Source organism: Neophocaena asiaeorientalis, unplaced genomic scaffold (genome assembly GCF_003031525.2).
Source record: "Neophocaena asiaeorientalis asiaeorientalis breed wild unplaced genomic scaffold, Neophocaena_asiaeorientalis_V1.1 scaffold134, whole genome shotgun sequence".
Lineage (NCBI taxonomy): Eukaryota > Metazoa > Chordata > Mammalia > Artiodactyla > Phocoenidae > Neophocaena > Neophocaena asiaeorientalis.
In genome coordinates this window covers 26,072,557-26,096,573 of record NW_020185339.1, presented here as the reverse complement: position 1 = coordinate 26,096,573, position 24,017 = coordinate 26,072,557, and the positions used below count along the sequence as shown (strand labels likewise).

Sequence of the window (24,017 nt, the reverse complement as noted above, 5' to 3'; positions counted from 1 at the left end):
TCTTTCAGTAAATAGGCTGATATTTTTTGTTGTTAAAAATAATGTTTTTTTGGTTCCAGAAAGTATTTTTGGGGTACACGACTAGAATCTCTTTAGCTGCTCCTGATATGTTCTTAAGTTGTCACGTACCTCTTCGGCGGTTCCTGTGCTGTCCCCAAGGCGGGAACACCAGCTATAATGACCTCATCCCTGTAGGGCCAAGGCCCTCTGAGTCATGTTCTTCCAGTATCCCTGCAGTCCTGACCTCTGCTCAGGGGCTCTCCAGAGCTGGTCTCCAGGCTCCTGTGTGGTGAGAATGAGGAAGCTCCTCACCTGTCTCCACACCAGGCCTTCCCCATACTAATGCCAAGTCCAAGCCTTCACTTGTATACCCTGATGCCACTGGTCCCAGCAGCAACATGGCTAAAAAGAAGCACATGTTTGGAGATGGAAGTAAAAAAATCCCCTTACAACAGTGGTTCTCAAATTTGAGCATGCATTAGAATCACCTCCAGGGCTTGTGAATATGGACGGTTGAACCCCACCCCAGGAGTTTCTGATTCATGAGGTCTGGGGTAGGGCCTGAGAATTTGCTTTACTAACCAGTTCCCAGAGAATGCTGTTGCTGCTGATCCAAGAATCACGCTTCGGGGCTCCCCTGGTGGCGCAGTGGTTGAGAGTCCGTCTGCCGATGCAGGGGACACGGGTTCGTGCCCCGGTCTGGGAGAATCCCACATGCCGTGGAGCGGCTGGGCCCGTGAGCCATGGCCGCTGAGCCTGCGCGTCCAGAGCCTGTGCTCCATGGCAGGAGAGGCCACAACAGTGAGAGGCCCACGTACCGCCAAAAAAAAAAAAGAACCACGCTTTGAGAACCACTGCGCTAGAATACACCAAACCAAGCCCTCCTCCTTCATCTTCTTCAAAATTTTACCTTTTTTCTCCGGTAAGGAAATTAATCCAATAGCAGGGAGATATCATCTCCTTATTTTATATTGGGTTCTTCAATTTGTTCATGATATGGAGGTTTGTACACATCCAGACCCCCTCCTCCACCAAAGCTCTCACGGGCCCTTCAAGACCCTGACTCCCAGTCTGAGAAGTGTGTCCAGGTAAGGATGCCTTGAAGCTGGGCTGAAGTGGAATAGAGGTATCAGGGGAAAGGCGTTCTGAGCCTGTGCAAAGGAGGACCCCTTTCCCCTGGCAGCACCCTTGTTTTACCCTTGTACCCAGAGGGCAGCATCGGAGCTGCCTGGGGTCAGTGGGGACTCGGGGTGGAAGCGCCTGGAGTGGGGATGAATGTGGGAGGCAATGAGGGCTCTCTGGCCACCCTCCTGCCCAGTGGGGCTGTGCTACCATGCTAGGGCTAGGAACCCTGTCTTCCTGTCTGGGGTCTCCTCACCCTGCCCTACCTGTGTCCCCAAACTCTGTTCCCACTCCCTTGCTTCAATCTCACTCTCTTTACCCCTTTGATTCTGTCCTGTGTTTTCTCCAAATTTCCCTGCCTGTCCAGGAACCCCCGTATAACACCCACTCCACTCTTCTGTGGTCCCCTAATTTGCGCTGGCCCATCACATCTTCACATCAAAGGCCAGTCTCTCTCACCATCCCAAACACTTAGTCCCTTTGATGAGTTCTGGGCACCACCCTGTCCTTTTCCCTATCAAATTTCTCCCATTGGCATCCAGATACGCTCCTCTACTACAATCATCTCTTCACCCCACATTCTCATCAAGCTGTCTCACTTCTCAGCTTTCTGTCATAGCCAAACTTCTGGAAAGAGTTGTCTGAGCTCACTCTTGCTGGCTTCTCACACCCATGGGTCTCCATATTTTAGTATGGGTTGTTTACTCCAGTTCCTCCGTCCCTTACTGCCATTTCCTCTGCACCATACGTATCCGCTCTAAGACATGACACACCTATATGTATTCTTGAAAAATACGGTGTTGTACTGTACCTTTTTAATTTATATAAAGTAATTTATGCCATAATTCTTATCCCATTTCATCCATCGTTTTAAAAGATGCACAAGGGTGTTACAGGCAAAGTCAGTTAATTTCTGCTAATTTCTGATAGTTCATTCCATCATATGCATGCACCACATTTTATATATGTTTTTTTATAGTAATCTTTTATTTATTTATTTACTTTTATATTTATTTTTGACTGTGTTGGGTCCTCATTTCTGTGCAAGGGCTTTCTCTAGTTGCGGCAAGCAGGAGCCACACTTCATCGCGGTGCACGGGCCTCTCACTGTTGTGGCCGCTCTTGTTGCGGAGCACAGGCTCCAGACGCGCAGGCTCAGTAGTTGTGGCTACGAGCCCAGCTGCTCCGCGGCATGTGGGATCTTCCCAGACCAGGGCTCGAACCCGTGTCCCCTGCATTAGCAGGCAGACTCTCAACCACTGCGCCACCAGGGAAGCCCCTATATATGTTCTTTGGACATTTAGTAGTGGATATTTAGCATGGGCTTGAGAAGACAGGGGTTCTCTGTGCGATTTCCTAGGAACTTGTTCTTAAGACATATTTAATTTCACTAAGAACAGCCAGATGTTCTCCAGAATAGCTAGACTTAGAGCCATTTACATGCTCACCATCAGTACATGAGGTTTCCTCCATTTTAAGAACAGGAGGTATCTAACTTAACTTTGCATATAAATAGCCGGTTGTTCCACCACCATTTGTTGAAAAGACTGTACTTTCTCCACTGAATTGCCTTTGCAACTTGGTTGAAAACCAGTTCATCATATATGTATGGATCTATTTATGGACTCTCATTTCTGTTCCATTGATCTATAATTATGCTAATACCACACTGTCTGTTTTTTTTTTTTAAAGGAAGTGGGAAGGAGAAAGGATTATTTATTTATTTATTTTTGGCTGCATTGGGTCTTCGTTGCTGTGCGCGGGCTTTCTCTGGTTGCAGTGCGCGGGCTTTTCATTGCGGTGGCTTCTCTTGTTGTGGAGCACAGGCTCTAGACGCGGGGGCTTCAGTAGCTGTGGCACACGCACTCAGTAGTTGTGGCGCGTGGGCTTAGTTGCTCCGAGGCATGTGGGATCTCCCCGGACCAGGGATTGAACCCGTGTCCCTGCATTGGCAGGCGGATTCTTAACCACTGCGCCATAAAGGAAGTCCCACTCTGTCTTGATTACTGCTTTTTATTAAGTCTTGAAATCAGGTAGTATAAGTCCTCCTATTTTTTCTTTTTCAAAGTTGGTTTTGGCTCTTCTAGATCACTTTCATTTCCACATGAATTTTAGAATCAACTGTTAATTTCTACAAAAATCATACTGGGATTTTGATTGAGATTACATTGACTTTCTAGATCAGTTTGGGGAGAACTGACATCTCAGCAATACTGTGTCTTTCAATCCATAAACACGGTATACCTCTCCATTTAAGTCTCGTTTAATTTCTCTTAGCACTGTTTCTAGTTTTCAGTGTATAGAATTTGCACATCGTTCATCAGAGTTGTCCCTAAACATTTCCTTTTTTGATGATATTGTAAATGATATTGTCTTTTAATTTCAACTTCCAATAGTTTGTTGCTAGTATATAGAAATACAATTGGTTTCTGCATTTTATATCTTGTGTCTTATAACCTTGCTAAACTAGATCTAGTAACATTTTTGTAGCTTCATCAGAATGTTCTAAACAGATGATTGTATCACCTGCAAATAAAGACAATTTTACTTTTTCCTTTGCAATCATTATGTCTTTTATTTATTTTTCTTGCCTTATTGCCTGGGTAGAACCTCTAGTACAACTTTAAATAGAATGAGTGTGGACATCTTTGCCTTGCTCCTGATTTAGAGGGAAAGATGTGTATAGATACATATATACATATATATGAGCTATTTTATCAGCTTTATTCAAATATAGTTCACATACCATTCAATGTATCCACATTAAAAGGGTACAAGTTAATAGTTTTAGTACATTCACAGATTTGTGCTACCATCTCCAGAATTCATTAATTTTAGTACATTTTCACTACTGTCTCAAAAAATCTTGTACCCGTTCCCCCAATCCCTCCAGCTTTGGGCAGCTGTTTCTAAAGTGACTGCACCACGTTACAACCCCACCAGTAGTGTATGAGGTTCCAATTTCTCCATACCCTCAGCAACACTTGCTATTTCTCTTTTTAATTATAGCCATCTTATTGGGTATGAAGTGGTATCTTGTTGTGGTTTTTATTTGCATTTCCCTGGTAATAATGATGTTGAGCATTTTGTCAGTTGCTTATTGGCCATTTATATATCTTCTCTGGAGAAATGTCTATTCAGATCCCTTGCCCGTTTTTTAACTGGGTTATTTGTCTTTTATTACTGAGTTGTAAGAGTTCTTCATCTACTCTAGATATAAGTCCCTTATCAGAGCTGTGACAAAGCGAGAGAGAGGCATGGACATATATACACTACCAAACGTGAGGTAGATAGCTAGTGGGAAGCGGCCACATAGCACAGGGAGATCAGCTCGGTGCTTTGTGACCGCCTGGAGGGGTGGGATAGGGAGGGTGACGCAAGAGGGAAGAGATATGGGAACATATGTATGTATATAACTGATTCATTTTGTTGTAAAGCAGAAACACACCATTGTAAAGCAATTATACTCCAATAAAGATATTTTTTTTAAAAGTCCCTTATCAGATATATGATTTGCAAATATCTTCTTCCATTCTTTAGGTTTTCTTTTCACCTCCTTGATGCACAAACTTTGAAGCACAAAAGTTTTAAATTTTGATGAGATTCAATTTATCTATTTTTTCCTTTGGTTGCTTGTGCTTTGGTGTCATTCATAAGAAGGCTTTGCCTGACCCAACCTCACAAAGATTTACTCCTCTATTTTGTTCCAAGAGTTTTATAGTTTTAGCTCTTACATTTAGTTCCATGATCTATTATGAGTTAATTTTTGTGTATAATGTGACAAAGGGTTTCGACTTTGCATGAGGCTATCCAGTTGTCCCAGCATCGTTTGTTGAAAAGACTATTCTTTCCTCTAATGAATTGTCTTGGCAGCCTTGTTGAAAAGCAATTAAATGGAAATGTGAGCGTTTACTTCTGGATTCTCAGTCTATGCCGTTGACCTGCATGTGTATCCTGTAAACCACATTGTCTTGATTACTATAGCTTTGTAGTAATCAAAGCTTCCATTGTAATCAAAGTTCCATTCAGGACACGGTACTGTCTCATTGATGTGTGACAGTATGTGGCAGAAGGGAATAGCACCACAACACCTCCAGTTGACAGTAAAAACATTTAAACCTCTGAGCCAACTTTAAAATGTATGTGATTATAAGTAAAAACTAAAAATACCATGCTACAAACTAAGGAAATCTGCAAGCTCATTACACTGGCACCAGAGAATTTGCTAAAAATGAACTTCAGGAATTTTTCAAAACTAGGCCATCAGACTACTGGATTCCTCTAACATGCGGAAACTGGATCTCAAGAACCAAAAAGGTATCAGTCTAGAAAAGAAAGAACAGAATTATTACATTTGGGGTATAAAATTAAAGAGATGCTGGCTTGTACAAACAAAAGATATTCCTCTTTAGAATAAAATACATCTTCTGCTTAAGAGACAGACACTTTTGTGACCTTGTCAAGAACCTGAGCTTTGCCCAGCCTCAGCTGCCTTATTTGTAAAATACGGCTTTAAAAAATCTACCTAAAGGCCAAGGTTGTACAGATGAGTATCTGTTCTGGCCTTTTAATTGCAAGACCAAAAATTCTATGAAACTTGGAATGCTAATGCTAAACCAGGGTCTGCAAGAGCATTGCCATCTTCATACAATACGCAATCTGCAAGCATCCCAACTCTGTACCTCACCCCCCACCTACCATCCTAGTTTATCAACCCGTTCTCTCTGCTGCCCCTGTGCTAGCTCTCAGGGGAACCGCATTTCCCCCTTTAGAACTCTGGCTTTTTGTTTCCCTTAGCACAGTTATGATGGGTTAGGAGATCCAAAAGGATGTTAGTTTAAAGTTTTTAATTACATGAATAGGGACTTCCCTGGTGGCACAGTGGTTAAGAATCCACCTGCCAATGCAAGGGACACAGGTTCGAGCCCTGGTCCGGGAAGATCCCACATGCCGCGGAGCAACTACACCCGTGCACCACAACTACTGAGCCTGCACTCTAGAGCCCGCGAGCCACAACTACTGAGCCGACGTGCCACAACTACTGAAGCCCGCACTCTTAGAGCCTGTGCTCCACAACGAGAGAAGCCACCGCAATGAGAAGCCTGTGCACTGCAACGAAGAGTAGCCCCCCTCGCTGCAACTAGAGAAAAGCCCGCGCGCAGCACCAAAGACCCGACCCAGCCAAAAATAAATAAATAAATAAAGTACATGAATATATATCCAGTACCTATGAATATACCTGGTGCCTAGATTGTGGTTTCTAAATGCCATTCTCCGTTAAAAGGAATCAGGGCTCCTTGCTGATTGCAAGAGTGGGCAAAGAAGGGACAAGATTTTTGCTGTGCCAGGAAAAAAGGCAGTGTTTTTTAAAAAAGTCATGTTTAAAGGACATGGGAGCCAGATTAAAGCAGCTCTCTATGGTCAAAACTGGGACAATCTGAGCATTAAAAATAAGTAAGGTTAGAAATGGATTATAAGTTACTTAATAAAACAAGGGTCTGGGACTTCCCTGGTGGTCCAGTGGTTAAGACTCCGCGCTCCCAGTGCAGGGGGCCTGGGTTGGATCCCTGGTTGGGGAACTAAGATCCCACATACCGCAACTAAGCCCGTGCGCCGCAACTAGAGAAGCCCGCGCACTCCAATGAAGACCCACCGCAGCCAGAAAAGAAGGGTCCATATTGAAATATATATATGACTAAATGAATAAGGGGAAAGGAGGGCTCTTCTTTATAGTCAAATGCCAAATTATAAAAGTGGAGGGAATGTTGGAGTTAGAAAACCACCATTTGGCAATCGTTATGATAAAAGTTGGTTTGGCAAGCATCGTGAATGGATACGAAGTCTAGATGGGGAAGATATGAAAAGGAACAGGGTATCTGCAAAATCTCAAAATGTCTCCTGACAGATTATTAGCTGCAAAGGGCACAATAATTACCATGCCTTGGAGAAACCAGACACCACCTTGACCACTTTTGACTTTGATCAAAGTTACATCACCAGTAAGGAACAGATGGCCATTGTGGCCGTTGTGATGTGCTTCTCTGAAAAGGATACACGTGACAAGTCATACTGCAGCTTAGAATGCTAACCTGAATCCAGTCATGAGGAAGCCTCAAGAAAAAACAAACTGATGACCATTCTATAATATAACTGGCTTGTATTCTTTTAAAATGTCAATGTTAATGATAAAGAAAGGCTGAGGAACTATTTTAGAGTAAAGAAGACAAGAAGTCATGACAACTAAATGCAATACATGATCCTGGACTGGGATCTTGTACTGGAAGGGGAAAATGCCATAAAGAGCATTGTTGGGACAATCAACAACTTTGGAATATAGACTCTATCTATCTACCTATCAATTTATTTAGGCTGCGTCGGGCCTTAGTTGCGGCATGAGGGCTCTTTGTTGTGGCACGGGCTTCTCTCTAGTTGTGGCATGTGGATTTTCTCTCTCTAGTTGTGGCGTGCAGGCTCCAGAGAGTGTGGGCTCTGTAGTTTGCGGCATGCAGGCCCTCTCGTTGAGGCGTGGGAGCTCAGTAGCTGTGGCACACGGGCTGCCCCGCGGCATGTGGGATCTTAGTTCCCCGACCAGGGATCGAACCCGCGTTCCCTGCATTGGAAGGCGGATTCATTACCACTGGACCACCAGGGAAGTCCCTGGAATATGGACTTTAGATGAAAGTATGGTGTCACTGTTAAATTTCCTGAATTTGATCATCATATCATGGTTAAAATAAAATTCTTGTCCTTGGGAAATATGCACTAGAGTATTAAGAAATAAAGAGGCATATTCTTTATAACCGACTCTCAAATAGTTCTGAAAAAAATAAGTTATAGTACATACATAACGATAAAGAAAATTTGTCAAAATGTGAAAATTGATAAATTCAGGTGAAGAGTATATAGAAGTTCTTGCAACTTTTCTGTAAGTTTCAAATTATTTCAAAATAAAAAGATTTTTTAAAGGTATATAAAGAGGAGAAATAGCCAACTTAGGACCTAGGGCGCATAAGAACAGTCCCAGGTGTCCAAACTCTGACTTTACTGTTGTTTGCACCCTTTCATCCACTCTCCTAAAAGGACTCTTACCCCAACCTTGCCGTATCCAAGGTGCCCCACCCAGCTTTTAGCTTCCCAGCCCTCGGCCTACCATCCTGTGAAGTCACCATTTTCCTTCCCCTGTCATGGGGAGGCTAGCCTCTTGAATACTTTGACTCCTTTAAACAAAAGAAAAAACCCACTCAAACATTGTAATTCACCCAGGTGTTCCCAACGACCTTGCTTCCTGTTTGATGGTAATACGATTTCTCCAGGCCAAGGGCAAGATGGGTGACTGAACCTGTGAATGCCTTCATTCTTCCCGCAAGCAACAGATCCACAGCATACGGTTAATAAAATGGCCCTGATACCCACACACTATGAATTATGTACACCTGTCAACAGAAGCAGACTAGACCCATGGTTAAGAGCCAGAGGAAGATGGTCTGAATTTGGCTTTGACTCACCACTTAAAAGTTGTGTGACTGGGCTTCCCTAGTGGCGCAGTGGTTGAGAGTCCGCCTGCCGTATACGGGGGACATGGGTTCGTGCCCCGGTCCGGGAAGACCCCACATGCCGCGGAGCGGCTGGGCCCGTGAGCCATGGCCGCTGAGCCTGCGCATCCGGAGCCTGTGCTCCGCAACGGGAGAGGCCACAACAGTGAGAGGCTAGTACCTGGAGCTCATTAACCATTCACTTAACATTACCCACCTTGTAAGTACAAGACTCCACTTTGGGAAGCAATGATACAAAATCTCTGCTCCCAGAGCTTACATTCTAGCTGAGTGAGACCAGGGCAAGCAGGTGCAGGGGAAGTAAGTAAGTAAATAAATAAATTATAGTGTATGCCAGATGCTTATACATGCCATGGAGAAAAACAAGGCAGATGTAACAACAGAGGGTGAAAATGTAATTTTAGATCAACAGTTCAAGGAAGGCTTCAATAAGTCAGTGACATCTGAACAAAAATCTAAAGGCAATGAGGGAGCGAATCATGTAGATGGGTGAACACTCAGGCCACAGGGGCAGCAGGTGCAAAGGGCCTGGAGCAGGGACAGGCCTCAGTTGAGGGATGATTGCTTTGGTCTTAGGTGGGCTCTTGGAAGGCAAGACAAGGAATTACGCACAGCAGGAGCTCAGTATATGTTGATGGGAGAGAAAAAGGAAGAGAGAGACTACCATACTATATCCAGAGATTTTGAGATTGAATTTTGGGAATGGAGGAAAAGAAGAATCCGTTTCATAAAGCTGGAGAAGAATAGGTGATTCACTGATTTTATGTCCTGTCTTTCTAGCCTTCTCTCTTTTTTAAAAAATTTATTTAGTTTTGGCTGCGTTGGGTCTTCATCGCTGCGTGCAGGCTTTGTCTAATTGCGGCGAGTGGGGGCTACTCTTCGTTGCGGTGCACGGGCTTCTCATTGTGATGGGTTCTCTTGTTGTGGAGCACGGGATCTAGGTGTGTGGGATTCAGTAGTTGTGGCGCGTGGGCTCAGTAGTTGTGACGCATGGGCTTAGCTGCTCCATGGCATGTGGGATCTTCCCCGACCAGGGATCAAACCCGTGTTTCCTGCATTGGCAGGCGGATTCTTAACCACTGTGCCACCAGGGAAGTCCTCTAGCCTTCTCTTAAACATACTTCAGAGATGGAGATGATTCAAGGAATTTGAAGATTTCATTTTTGTTTTGCTTTCTGGCTTTGCTTTGAGCTGAAAAATAAGGACTTTTTTAGTTTGCTTTTACTATGTTTAAGACATTTTTCAGATAAATAGAACTCTTTAGGGCTTGGAGCTCAAATTATTAGTACTCTTAAAACAAATTTATTATTTGGAAGAAATTAGATACCATTTATTGCAAGAATAACAAGTTTACAGGGAAATTATTAGTAATTTATGAATAGAAAATCTTTTTTCCCCCAAATGGTCAAGAGAATTGGGTTTGAGATTTGGATGTTCTTTTGCTATGGTTTGTATGGTCTGTATTTGCTTCTTCAAATAACTTTGGATGACTCTTACATGACCACGTTATTGTTTTCATAAATGGTATTTTTAGGAATTGGAAATAACAGAAAGTTCTGGTAGACTTGCCACTTGTCCTAAATAACTTGTGTAGCTAAATGCCTCTTTCCCAAAAAGTGACTGAAAAGCAACATCAGACCAGGATTTTAAGTGTTAAATGGATGTTTTTATGTAAGACAGTAGCAATAACAGAAGACATAACAGTGGTTGGTTCCATTGCTGGGCTTTTTTTTTTTCAACTTGGTTTCTGTTGTTTAAATTACAGAAGGAACATTCTTACTTTTTTGGTGTGTGTGAAGATTTTTCAAGAGTGATAAGTGGACAAGGTTCTCGTCTCAAGATACAACAAGTGCCCATTTTGTTTTCAGTGTCATTAAAGTATAATTAACTTTTTTAAAATTAATTAATTAATTTATTTGGCTGCATCAGGTCTCAGTTGCGGCAGGCGGGCTCCGTAGTTGCGGCTCACCAGCTCTGTAGTTGTGGCAATGTGGGCTCCTTAGTTGTGGCATGTGAACACTTAGTTGCAGCACATATGTGGGATCTAGTTCCCAGGCCTGGGACCAAACCCGGGCCCCCTGCTTTGGGAGCACGGAGTCTTATCCACTGCACCACCAGGGAAGTCCCAAAGTACAATTAATTTTACAGAAACTCCACTTTTGATCTTTTCTCTCCCACTCAAGATTTTTGGGAAAATTTTTTCCTATTTTTAGCCCCTCTTCTACCTTTACTTTTTTACAAATTTGCATTCTCCACTATTTTGTTGAAAGATAACAAACTTCACAATATACCAAAATAATACAGCTGAAAATTTAACTTTATTATTTTCCTATTTAAAAGTAATAGAGGGGGGCTTCCCTGGTGGCACAGTGGTTAAGAGTCCGCCTACCAATGCAGGGGACACGGGTTCGAGCCGTGGTCCGGGAAGATCCCACATGCCGTGGAGCAACTAAGCCCGTGCGCCACAATTACTGAGCCTGCGATCTAGAGCCCACAAGCCACAACTACTGAGCCCGTGTGCCACAACTACTGAAGCCCGCGCGCCTAGAGCCCGTGCTCCGCAACAAGAGAAGCCACCGCAATGAGAAGCCCACGCACCGTAACAAAGAGGAGCCCCCGCTCCCTGCAACTAGAGAAAGCCCGCGCACAGCAACAAAGACCCAACGCAGCCAAAAATAAATAAATTTATAAAATAAAAAGCAATAGATACTCCTTATATCATAAAAGGGGCGCACAAAAGGTATAAAGAAGTTAATTTTCAAATTACCTGTAATCCCATCCCAGAGAAAACTATTAACATTTTGGCATATTTCATCTCATCAGTCTTTTCCTATGTATTTTTGAATGCAGCTCAGATATTACCATACATAAAGTCTTATATCCAGCTTTTTCAACATAACATTATATTAAAATTATTTTTCTCTTATCTATAAAAATCCTCTTTGTAAACATAATTTTAATGGCAGAGTAATATTCCATCATATGGATATACTATCATTTATTTAAACAGATCTTAATATCAAATACTTAAAGGAGAGTTAGTGGGTCAAAGCACATAAAAATTAAGACAGCTTTGTTTCCTGGAGAGGTTGTTCTTGAGAACACGGGGAGGGGATACAGGGAGATGGTAAGGGTTGGGGGAGGGGTCCATGCCAGCAGCGAGAAGGAGCGGCTCAGAGGTCCTGGCCCAGCCGTTCCAGTTCATTCAGCAGGAAGTCCATATCCGCCCGCGTCAGCGCAGGGTTGGCCACGACCATGCGGAAGAAGTTGCCCCGGGTACCATGGGGCTGGTAGCCAATCATCATGGAGCCCTTCCTCACCATGCGCTCCTTGAGGATTGGGGCCACCTGTGGGAGGAGTGGAGCAACCTTCCAGCTGCAGCCTGGGGTCAGGTGAGGGGCTGGGCTCCCCAGCTTGCACCTCCCTCCACCCAGACACCTTCCAGAGACAGCAACTCACGGCTCGGATCCTGACGTGGCCCCAGTTTACCCTTGCCACCACATCCAGCCCACTGGACCTTCTCTACCTCCTGCATTCTTTCACGTCTCACCATTGTCCACGTTACCACATGGGCCATTTTCTGCTAAATCCTGACTTTTCACTGAATCTCAACACTGCTTTTTCAGTCTAACTTCAAGCCTTCATCATCCTCGACACCTTCTTCTCCCCTCTCTGAATTCCTGTAACATTCTTGATGTTTCATATCGTCTGCAGCACCTAGTACCGATCTATCCTTAGCGACCAGGACATACCTCCTGGCCTGACAGGGTTGCTCTGTCCCCAGCATTAGTGAGCAAAACTCCAAGATCTTTCTGCCTCACATCTCTGTCCTGGGCCTGAGCTCCCAGCAGAATGCCCCGCACCAATGATCTATGTACTTCACACTGGTGACTTTTCTTGTAATGCCCCTCTCCGTCTTCTTCTTACTTTCCAGAAGCATACCTTATCCCCCATCCCCAGCCTCACAGAAATGAGGACAAGTGGGTGTCGTCTTCCGGTTCACGGTCCCCACCTCAGGAGCAAGAGACTAGCCAAGGGAACTGCCATGCCACTTACAGCCAGCAGGGGGCGGAAACACACCAGCTGCATCGGTTCCCTAATGGGTTAACCAGAGCAGGGAGGAGACTGCCTACCTTAGCCAGCCTTTCACCGTAATCCGGACTCCCCTTCTTCTCCCGCAGACTGGGGGGCACGAACCAGAAACACACGTTGACAAATTCAGGCTGGGAGGAATGAGGAAGAGGAAGGTGTGAGCTGAGGAAGGCAGACCGTTCCCCTCTCACTGCCCCTCTTCCCCAACCAGGGCTCTGCTGGGGAAGAGGGGCAGTGAGAGGGGAACGGTGGGGGGACGGGGGATGAAAAAGAGCACAAGGTCGGTCGTACCTCCATGACCAACTCAAAAGTTTCCCGCTTCTTCAATTCCTCCACCAGGTACCTGTGAACACAGAGTGAGACATCATGGGTGGAGGAGGAAAGGCAGAGATACAGAAACAAAAGCAACCCAGAGAGTGAGTCAAGAGACACTAAGAACAGGAAAGGGGTGCAGGGCTGGAGCCCGGAGAGGGGAAACGGGACTGCCCCCACTCCTACCGGGCAAGGGCAAAGGCCTGGTCCACACGCCGCTCCAGCCCCTGCCCGCCCTGTGCCTTCCACATGAGCCACAGCTTCAGACAGTCCACGCGGCGGCCACACTGCACCACCTTGTCTCCAGTGTCCAGAGCCACATCGTAGAACTTGTCCTGCTGGAACAGGTAGCTGGCCTGGGACCCGTGGCAGCGCTTGAGCAGGTTCTGTGGAGGGTGAGGAGACAGTCAGACCCACCCTCCCCACCGAGGTTTCCTCCAGAGCTGCACTGGGCCATTTCTTAGCTCAGTCCACATGCTTCTTGCCCTGGAACCAGGCGGCACCGATGCGACGGTTGCCAGCTGACTGAAACCCTCTCTCTGGGTTTTCTTCCAACACTCAGAGTTCTTCCCAAATGACCCAGGATCCCTCCGATTACGACTTAAGCTGGGAACTTTTTCCTTTGCATGAAGACAGGGGAGTGAGGGAGCCCACTACAGGGGATCAGGGTGGTCACAGATATTCAGCTTCAGATGGCATGGCAAGGAGAACGTGGTAAGGCCAGGAGCTCCTCTCAGGTGGGATAGAAAAGAAGACAGAGGTCCAGGGTGGGAGGTGGTGCCAGGGCGGGGGAGGGGCAGACCCACCGAGGTGTCCCGGAGAAGAAGAGCTGAGCACTGTAGGCCTGCGGAGAGGAGCTTGTGGGGATTCCAGGCCACGGAGTCAGCCCTGGGGTGGGCACAGCAAAGCAGGGTCAGCTGGCTCCCCCTCAAGCTGCCCAACCAGAGCCCCAACCTTTCCAGATCTCCAGTAAGAGGGGCTTCGGTCTCACCCCGGCCCAGCAGAAGAATTTCCAGGTCTAACGTCTGACCTCCCAGCCCCAATCAACCATCTCTCCAATCTCCCTCCTACCAGCCTCCTTCCCCTACCCCCACCTGAGCTCCCTGGTCCAAGACTACTCTCTGGATCAAGGATTTGAAGGGTGAGATTCAGGGCGTAGGGGGCTGTATGCACCTCTGGATCCCATTCAGGAGATGTCTATGTGTCTGTGACAGCAGGACACTCCCTCCCCAGGCGGCCTGTGGAGCAAAAGGAACAATGTGGGCTTTGGCCTTGGCCTCAGTTCAGCCCACCCCATCCTCAGGCCTGAGTACCACTCACATCCACGTGCAGCCACAGTCCATGACGCTGGCACACGTCTGCAACTGCCTCCAGAGGGTCAAAGGCCCCCAGCACGGTAGTGCCAGAGGTGGCACTGACCAGGAATGGCACAGCACCCTGTGGCAAAAATGCAGAGGGAGAAAGAGGCTGTGAAGTCATCTCAAGAGCTACCCAGAGCCTGGTGCTGAGATCCAGCTCTATAAACTCTTCACATGCCTGACCTGGGCCCTTGCAACCTTACAACGTGTTACTGTCCCCTTTAATTTGCAAGTGAGGACACCGAGATTCAGAGGAGTTAAGAAACCTGCCCCCAAGCTGAAACCCAGAGATGGAATTCAAACCTAGGTCTGTCTGATGGTCTATTTCCAAAGTGCATACTCTTTCAACAAAGTTGAATGTCTTACTGGAAGATCAAAATGCTATTTTAAATATCCTAATAGTACAAAAGTTTATGAGGAACTTGAATTAGTATTCAAAAAACTACAACAAAGAAAAGCGCAGGCCCAGATGGCTTCACTAATGAGTTGTACAAAACATTAAAAAAAGAACTGATACCAGCTAGGGCTTCCCTGGTGGCGCAGTGGTTAAGAGTCCGCCTGCCAATGCAGGGGACATGGGTTCGAGCCCTGGTCTGGGAAGATCCCACATGCCGCGGAGCAACTAAGCCCGTGTGCCACAACTACTGAGCTTGCGCTCTAGAGCCTGCGAGCCACAACTACTTAAACCCGCGCGCCTAGAACCCGTGCTCCGCAAGAAGAGAAGCCACCGCAATGAGAAGCCCACACTGCAGCGAAGAGCAGACCCCGCTCGCCGCAACTAGAGAAAGCCCGCGTGCAGCAACGAAGACCCAACGCAGCCAAAAATAAACAAATTTAAAATTAATGAATTAAAAAAAAAAAGAATTGATACCAGCTCTTCATCAGCTTCCAAAAAAAAAAAAAAAAGAGGAAGGAACACTTCTGAATTCATCCTATGAAGTGATTATACCCTGATACCAAAACCAGACAAAATATCACAAGAAAACTACAGAATATATCTCTTCTAAATATAGACATAAAAATCTACAAAACACTAGCAAAATAAAATCAGCAACATATAAAAATAATGATACACCATGACAAAGGGGGATTTGTCCCAAGAGTGCAAGCTTGGTTTAACATCCCAAAATCAATTAATGTAATACATCCTATCAATAGAATAAACGAAAAAAAACCACATCTCAATGTGGTTTATTGACCATCTCAGTAGACACAGAAAAACATTTGACAAAATCCAACACTCCTTCATGATATAAACATTCAAAAAACTAGGATTTGAAGGGAACTTCCTTAACCTGATAAAGGGCAACTACAAAAACACCCACAGCTAACATCATACTCGATGGCGAAAGACTGAAAGCCTTCCCCCTAAGATCAGGAACAAGACATGGATGTTCACGCTCCTCATTTCTATTCAACATTGTGCTGAGGTTCTAGCAGGGCAATTAGGTAAAAAAAAATAAGAGCCATCCAGATTGGAAAGGAAAAGAGCAAAATAAAAACATTATATTACACCGAGTAAATCCTAAGGGATCTACTAAAAAAAACTATTAGAATTAATAAATGAGTTCAGCAAGTTCGCAGGGTACAAGATCAATATTCAAAAATCAGTTGTATTTCTACACATTAGCAGTGAACAATCCAAAAATGGAATTAAGAAAACAATTTCATTTATAAGAACATCAAAAACAATAAAATTCTTAGGAATAAATTCAACAAAAGAAGTGCAAAACATATACTCCGAAAACTACAAAGCACTGTTGAAAGAAATCAAAGAAGACCTAAATAAATGGAGGCATTCCATGTTCATGGATCTACAGATTGAACACATCCCTATCAAAATCCCAGTTGGCTTCTTTGCAGACGTCGACAAGCTGATGCTAAAATTCAAATGGAAATTTAAGGGACCCAGAAAGCCAAAACCGTCCTGAAAAAGAACAAAGTTGGAGGACTCACACATCTGATTTCAAAATTTCCTACAAAGCTATATTAAGACAATGTGGTCTATAGGATAGACATGCAGATCAATGGAATAGACCGAGAGTCCAGAAATAAGTCCTCACACTTACACTCAATGGATTTTAACAAGGATGCCAAGACAATTCATTGGGGAAAGAACAGTCTTCTCAAAAACCGATGCTGCGACCATTTGCATGTGGAGATGTATACATTTTTTTAAAATTTATACTTAAATACATAGTTGAGGTATTTCATGTTAACATATATATTCCCATCTTATTCTTTTAAATGGCTGCATACTACTCCAACAACAACAATGGCAGCTAATATTTATATACTGCTTCACTGTTCTAAGTGCTTTACACATAATTTATTTAAGCCTTACAACAACCCTATAAGTTCTATATTATGCTCATTTTACAAAGGAAGAAACTGACACAGATACGTCATAATTTATCTATTGATGGATATTTAAATTTTTTTTTTAATTTTACACTTCGCTCCAGTGCACACAATTCTAAGCACTTGTGATGATGATTTATAAACTAATCCTAGCAGCAGGACACAGAGTCAGTGGATAGATACATTTAAAATGGTATAGGACTTCTCTGGTGGTCCAGTGGCTAAGACTCCGTGCTCCCAATGCAGAGGGCTCGGGTTCGATCTCTGGTCAGGAAACTAGATCCCACATGCCACAACTAAGGGTTCACATGGGACTTCCCTGGTGACGCAGTGGTTAAGAATCTGCCCGCCAATGCGGGGGACATGGGTTCGAGCCCTGGTCCGGGAAGATTCCACATGCTGTGGAGCAACTAAGCCCATGCGCCACAACTACTGAGCCTGTGCTCTAGAGCCCGCGAGGGGGAACCCCATGCCACAACTAGTGAAGACCGCGCGCCTAGAGCCTGTGCTCCACAACAAGAGAAGCCACCACAACGAGAAGCCCGCACACCTCAAAGAAAAGTAGCCCCTTCTCGAAGCAACTAGAGAAAAGCCCGCACGCAGCAACGAAGACCCAATGCAGCCAAAAATAAATAAATAAATTTATTTAAAAAAAAAAAAGAGTTCACATGCCGCAACTAAAAGATCCTGCATGCCACAACTAAGACCCGCAGCAGCCAAATAAATAAATAAATATTTGTAAATAAATAAATAAGTAAATAAAAATGGTATAGATAGTGCTGAAACGCCCTCCAAGACGGCTGCAGCAGCTCCCACGTCCCCTAGTGCGGAGGGGCGTGCAGGGACCTCCACATCTCCCGTTGCTCCAAGTCCGCATTGCTCACCACTGGCCCGCACATCTTCCTGAACTTCCTGCACAGACCCTGCCGGCTCACAGAAACCTTCTGTGCTACACCTCAGGTCCCCAACATCCTCCCTGTGGTGCCCCTTGGGACTCCACTCAGTGACTCAGTCCTACCCCTGCCCTGCGATCCGATACTGCCCATGGGTCTCAGCAGGACTACAGTGTCCTTGCTCCCCAGGCATCACTTCAGCCCACCAGGGAAACGGGCACAGAGATCAAGGGGAGGGATGAGGGGAGCCTTGAGTAGGCACAGGCCAAAGAACCCTCCAAGGAAGGAACAGAAGGGTCCCGTTCCACTGCCTCAGCACCCCTCACTCACTCACCTCAGCCTCAGCCAGACCGATCTGCCTCTCCAGATCCTCAGGGATCATTTTCCCTCTGGAAAAGAAAACTTAGTGGGTAGGGGAGTAATAGGTTCTCTAGGCTGGGCAGCAGAACTGTCGAGAGCAGGGTAATGTGCAGTTAGCAATGCCGAGGCCACAGCGTTGATTTTTCCCTAAGAGGGGTAAACAGATCTCAGGGGACAGGGCGGAGACTCTAGCAGGCGCTGGTAGACAGCAGAGGCAATTCGGTGGGAACAGAGCAGGGAGAGAAGTCCGCCGGGGCGTGCGCCAGAGGCCAGAGCCCCTGGCAATGAGAAGGCACACGGCGCCAGGCTGGGTCTGAGACATGCAGACAGAAGGACCTTCACCTCTCATCTGCCTTGACCATTCGGACACTGTCGGTGCCAAGTCCCAGAAAAGCAGCTCCTTTCTTGACAGAGTAATGACACTGTGGAGGAAGGCGGAGGGCAGGGAGGGTGGGGAGGAGAGAGACTGGTCAAACAGATGAGCCCCTGTGGGCCAGGGCTTCTGAAATACTCATGGGCCTACAAATCACCAGTGTATCTAACAGATTCATCTTCAGTAGGTCTGGGCTGGGGCCCGAGATTCTGCATTTCTAACAAGCTCCCAGGTGATACTGATGCTGCTGGCCCATGGCCCATACTCTTAGCAGAAAGGGTGTGGACTGTGTACACTACACTGGATGCCCCTCTGCTACCCCCACACAGACGGCAAGGTGAACAGGGAGTGTTTACACAGCCCCCTTGGCTGGAAGGAAGCACATCCGCCTGGGGGCAGGCTGGTCTCGGAAGAGATGGGTCTGAGCAGGCAGAGGATCTGACAGGTCTCGGACTCAGCTGGCTGGAGATTAGAATCGGGGAGCCCAGGGTAGGCCTGTGCCTCTTCCCACCTCCTCTGATGTGAAAAGGGCCAGGGGCGGCAGTGCCCAGAGGCCCCTCTGTTTGCAATCCGGGTAGCGCCGATAGCGGGCCAGGTTCACAGCGTACATGTTGGAGATGGAGCCACCTGTCACAGGGAAGGGGTGGTGGCAAGAGGGAGGGGCAGTGGGTCAAAACTGGAGCTTGGCTCTCTTGACCTCTCCACCCAGAAGAACTGACCAAAGAAGCACAAGCGATTGGCCACGAGTTCTGAGGGCTCGACAAATGGCACGCTGGTAACCCAGACAGCGGGATTCATGTATTTCTTGGCAAACATGAGGATACGGGGGACTGGGCAGCTTCTCTCTGGTTTGGCCGGAGCCCAGCTGGAGAAGAAACAAAGAAGAATCACCCCTCCCTGCCAGCTTACAGCAAGAGAACAGTGGGGAAGGAGGAACCCTTGAAAAGGCCAAAGAAAGGCCCCCCTCCTGTTTACATACCAGGGCAGAAGACGCCATCCCCAGAGCTCCAGCCCACCAGGGCCCGGAGTTTCTTCAACACCTCTTCTTCCATGAGGACAAACACGGGGGCGATCTCATATGTGTACCTGCCAGGAGAGGGAATGATGAGAATGGGAAAGAGACAGGGAGAGACTCTGCGAGGAGTTGGAGAGAGGAGGTGGACAGAGTGAGTGAGAGAGGGTCCAAAGAGAGGACTGAGTTGGTGAAAAAGAACCAGGGAAGAAAAGATGAGAAAAAACTGGAGCCGGGAGGCATGAGAAAGCTTGGGAAAGGAAGCCCAAAGGGTACGAGGGGAAAGACTCTGCCAGCAGAAATTCCCAGAAAAGACAGGGGGGCAAGCACCATTCTCCTCTCCTACCCACCGAGTGTGTCTCCCACAAACCCAAATCCTCTCGGGGTGGTGCAAGGGGGCCCTGGGATGGCTCACTGGCTGGTGTTGAGGCTCTCAGTGACAATGCGCCCGGCCAGGGCGTGAGGATCCAACCCTGAGAAGAGCTGGTTGAAGAAACGAGGGTGACCTGGAGAAGGGAGACGAGGGCTCAGAGTGGAGCGGGGTACAAATTCTAGACGCGCCTCCCCGCAGGACCCGGGACCCACAGGTCTTCACACTGTAGCGGATCACAGCCCGGCAGCGCTCCAGGATCTGCTCCTGCGACTCCCCCTCATTCCGCAGCTCCAAATCCAGAAGCTGCTTCAGCTCCTCTGGCTCCCTCCACTCGCAGACCTAGGAGGAGAAGCGGGAGATTCTGGGGGCGCTGAGGCACCCCACTGACTGGCTGCCCAAACCACATCTCAGCAGACAGAAGACACCACCAAGCTGCACTTACAGCAAATTAGGAATATTTTCCAAGCAACACATGAACAAGGGTAAATAAACACAGTCTGGCCCAGTATGTAATCCCTGAGGTACACAGTGAGAGTGATGAATTCTGGGGAGAAGCCCACACAGAGGAGGAAAGTTCTCAGCCAAGTTTGATGGGCAGGAGGAGGGGGGAGAAAAGACCCACCTTCTCGGAGGCACTGGTCCCTTTCCGAATGACCTCATCCACCACAATCCCAAACACATCCCGGAGCAAGGCTTCTGCAGCCACGGCGTCCCCATCAAGGGAGAGGAGTGGTTGAGAGTCAGCCATCAGGAGAAAATCTGTGAGCAGAGAAGGAGTTATTCCCTACTCAGCCTGGGGACCCCACCTGGACCTAACCAGCAAGAACTTCAACTCCGTAATGGGCCTAAGGCCTAGCCCCAGCCTTCACTGTACAGATAAGGCAAGCGAGAGCGCCCAGGGAGAGAGCCAGCAGAAACAGGTGGGAAAGAAGTGTTGAGCAGGTAGAATCCAGTGGCCACTGCTCACCAAAGGCACAGGTGGGAAAGAAGTGTTGAGCAGGTAGAATCCAGTGGCCACTGCTCACCAAAGGCACAGGTGGGAAAGAAGTGTTGAGCAGGTAGAATCCAGTGGCCACTGCTCACCAAAGGCACAGGTGAGAAGCTTACCTTTCTGCTCAGGTCTTCGTCCAGGTGAGCTGGAAGCAGGGGACACAACTGGCTTTTTAGAGTGTTAGGACTAGGGCAGCAGAGGGATCAAGGTATAGGCAGCAGTCACATGGCTATGACATCATTCTCATGACCCATGCCCTGAAGATTTGGGATAGGGCCAGCAGGTTGAGATAAGTTTCCTGAATAACCATTAGCTGACATGAAGAAGCGGGGAGATGAGATGTAAGGCAAAAACATATGCCACCTTCACTTAGACTGGAGAGGAACAGAGAAATGGTTTAGGCAGGCCTGAGAGGCCGATCTCTTTGCATCCCAACCCCCAGAGTCTTCTCAGAACTGTCCTGATTTCTAAAGCCCTCTTCTCTGAAGAGCAGGAAGAAAAGGAGGCCACACTGAGGAGGCAGACCGTTAAGTATAACCCTGTGCCTTGCAGGCTGAGAGTGCTCAAGAAACAGGAAGTGGCTGTTTGCTTTTGTTTTTGTTGTTGTTTTTTTGTGGTTCGCGGGCCTCTCACTGCTGTGGCCTCTCCCGTTGCGGAGCACAGGCTCCAGACGCGCAGGCTCAGCGGCCAGGGCTCACGGGCCCAGCCTCTCCGCGGCATGTGGGATCCTCCCGGACCGGGGCACGAACCCGCGTCCCCTGCATCGGCAGGCGGACTCTCAGCCACTGTGCCACCAGGGAAGCCCGGGAGTGGCTGTTTGAAGTGAGCACCAACTGTGTTCACACCAGGGTGCTGGGGTTGGTGGGTGGGGAGGGGGGATACCGATGCACGTGCAACAGTTACAGCCCAGGGCGCTGGCGAGATGCTGATCCCAAGCGCTATTCAGGAGAAGAGATGGATGAAGGCTGAAGCCTGAGGAGGATCTACAGTGGGACTGGGGCTGCAACTTGAAAGCAGGCAGGAGCAACAGGACTGGAGAAAGGGAGGAAGAGAGGCATTCAGGGACAAGGGGGAATGCCATGAGCTTACATCAGGAATGAGTATGGCTGATTCTCAGGTCAGTGAAGGTGCCTGGCCGGCTGGAGAGAAGGTCTGCAAGGACGACACGGGAGCAGAGGCAGGGTGGGCAGAGCTGCACGAGAGATTATGGAGAGCCTTGAGTGCCAGCCAGGCCAAGAATCTAGATTTTATCCTGCAGAAAATGGAAAGCCACTGAAAGATTCTGTGGCAAGGATTAATGTGATGAAAACAATGCTCTCAGAAGACCAGTGTATAGCAGATGGATGCAGAAGAATGAACAGGCCATTGCTGTAAACCGGGAAAGAGGTGAGCCACACGTGAATAAGGGTGATGTCACTAGGGAAGGACAGGTAGAGGAATATGCAGGCTTAACCACTTGCTGGATTATACTCAATTCAACACTTACAGAATCTACATTGGAGGGGAAGGAAGGGTCAAGGACGACCCTGGGGTTTCAAGCCTGGGTGCCCGTAAAAGAAATAGGGATGCAGAAAGTGGAGGCTGGATGGAAAGTAAGACTGTTATTTCTTGGAAATACTCATCTAAGTGGAGGTGTCCAGGGCTACAAATACGCATATGGGAGGAAGTCAGGTCCAGAGCTCTGCTGAGATGCAGGAATGAGAAGCAGACTCGAGGGGTGGGGCACAGCTGAAGCCTTGTGATGGGCTCCATTCCCCAGGGGAGAGAACGCTCACAGAGATGGCCAGGGAGAGAGGGGAAAACACCAAGGCCTGGGGAACCCGCCAAATGAGGGGGTAAGAGGATCCAGGAAACATGGAACAGAAGGAATCTTCCTCTGGTATAATCCACTGTCAGCAGCCACTGGACCCCAAGCTAGTTGAAAACACAGGTCCAAGGGACCCCAGTGGTCCTATCCTTAAACTTCTCCTCAGCAGATTGGGTTTTGGGAAACTAGGGGAACTGACTCAGCCTTGGGAATAAGACTCAATCCTTCATCAGTGCTCACTCTGGCTCCCCTGACAGGTGGCAGCAGTGGGGCGTTTTAGGTGGAAAGGCTAGAAGGAGAGAGGCTAAGAAAAATAGGCACCGTGGAAGTACTTACCACATGCCTCATTCTGTACTTAACATGCATTATTCTCATCTTCACTGAGGTTAAGTTTATGACCCACAGTTAAGGATGAGGAAACAGATTTCAGAGACACGACGTATGTAACGTGTCCAGGTCATGCAGCCAGTATGTGGCTGAGCTGGGTCTGGACAAGGGTGTGTGGGGCTCTGAAGGACCCGCCCCTAATCACCAGGCTCTGCAGCCTCATGCGGGGCTCCCTCAGCCACTGAGCTTGCTATGGCACAAAGGCTTCTGGGCCAGGAGTGAGTACACCTCAGGGCCTCAGTTTCTGTAAAATAAGGGATTTAAAGAGAGAACCTCCAACGTACCTGTGGGTGTCCATCAGCTCAGGCTGTTGGATACGGCAAGCAGGCCAGGGGAGCGGAAAACAGGCTGCAAGGAGGGAACGACTGGTGAAGAAAGAGAGACCCCAGGCTGGAGGAAGGCTTTTCCCAAAGCTCTGAAAAGAGGTCTGCAGGGAAGACATGGCTCTGTCCACCCGGCCCCTTCTGTATCCATCCCACCAAAGTCACCACTCAGAAATGAAAGGTGGGGACTTCCCTGGTGGCGCAGTGGTTATGAATCTGCCTGCCAATGCAGGGAACACGGGTTGGAGCCCTGGTCTGGGGCTCCACATGCCATGGAGCAACTAAGCCCGCTAGCCACTAAGCCGGCGAGCCACAACTACTGAGCCTGCGTGCCACAACTACTGAAGCCCGCGTGCCTAGAGCCCGTGCTCTGCAACAAGAGAAGCCACTGCAATGAGAAGCCCGCACACCACAACGAAGAGTAGCCCCGCTCGCCGCAACTAGACAAAGCTCGCGCGTAGCAACGAAAACCCAGTGCAGCCAAAAATAAATAAATTAAATAAATTAAAAAAAAAAGGGCTTCCCTGGTGGCGCAGTGGTTGAGAGTCTGCCTGCTGATGCAGGGGACACGGGTTCGTGCCCCGGTCCAGGAAGATCCCACATGCCACGGAGCGGCTGGGCCCGTGAGCCATGGCCGCTGAGCCTGCGCATCCGGAGCCTGTGCTCCGCAACGGGAGAGGCCACAACAGTGAGAGGCCCG

At 47.6% G+C, this 24,017-nt stretch overlaps 1 protein-coding gene across 2 annotated transcripts; it reads right to left on the bottom strand.

Annotated features, from left to right (window-relative positions):
- Nucleotides 1-11,298: 11,298 nt before the first annotated feature.
- On the bottom strand, nucleotides 11,299-23,344 carry CSAD (cysteine sulfinic acid decarboxylase). Of its 2 annotated transcripts, none has more exons than XM_024736608.1 (15): nucleotides 23,279-23,344; nucleotides 20,432-20,568; nucleotides 20,022-20,148; nucleotides 19,852-19,942; nucleotides 19,404-19,510; nucleotides 18,936-19,051; nucleotides 18,394-18,473; nucleotides 18,026-18,080; nucleotides 14,400-14,516; nucleotides 14,253-14,317; nucleotides 13,886-13,967; nucleotides 13,266-13,465; nucleotides 13,059-13,110; nucleotides 12,809-12,898; nucleotides 11,299-12,022 (listed from the first exon to the last, which is right to left on the bottom strand). In XM_024736608.1, exons 2-15 carry the CDS (start codon nucleotides 20,555-20,557, stop codon nucleotides 11,849-11,851), a joined length of 1,482 nt encoding a protein of 493 aa, XP_024592376.1. In that variant the 5' UTR covers nucleotides 20,558-20,568; nucleotides 23,279-23,344; the 3' UTR covers nucleotides 11,299-11,848. The 2 variants fall into 2 exon arrangements, with proteins under 2 accessions (XP_024592376.1, XP_024592373.1); XM_024736605.1 differs by lacking the exon at nucleotides 23,279-23,344 and adding an exon at nucleotides 20,917-21,346.
- Nucleotides 23,345-24,017: the final 673 nt, after the last annotated feature.

Coding starts and splice junctions, on each gene's coding strand:
- CSAD (XM_024736608.1), bottom strand. CDS start 20,557: ATGGCTGACTCTCAACCACTCCTCTCCCTTGATGGGGACGCCGTGGCT. Junction 18,081..18,393: donor ATGGTCAAGGCAGATGAGAG/GTGAAGGTCCTT, acceptor TTTCTTTTCCAG/AGGGAAAATGATCCCTGAGG. Junction 13,466..13,885: donor TTCTTCTCCGGGACACCTCG/GTGGGTCTGCCC, acceptor CACCCTCCACAG/AACCTGCTCAAGCGCTGCCA.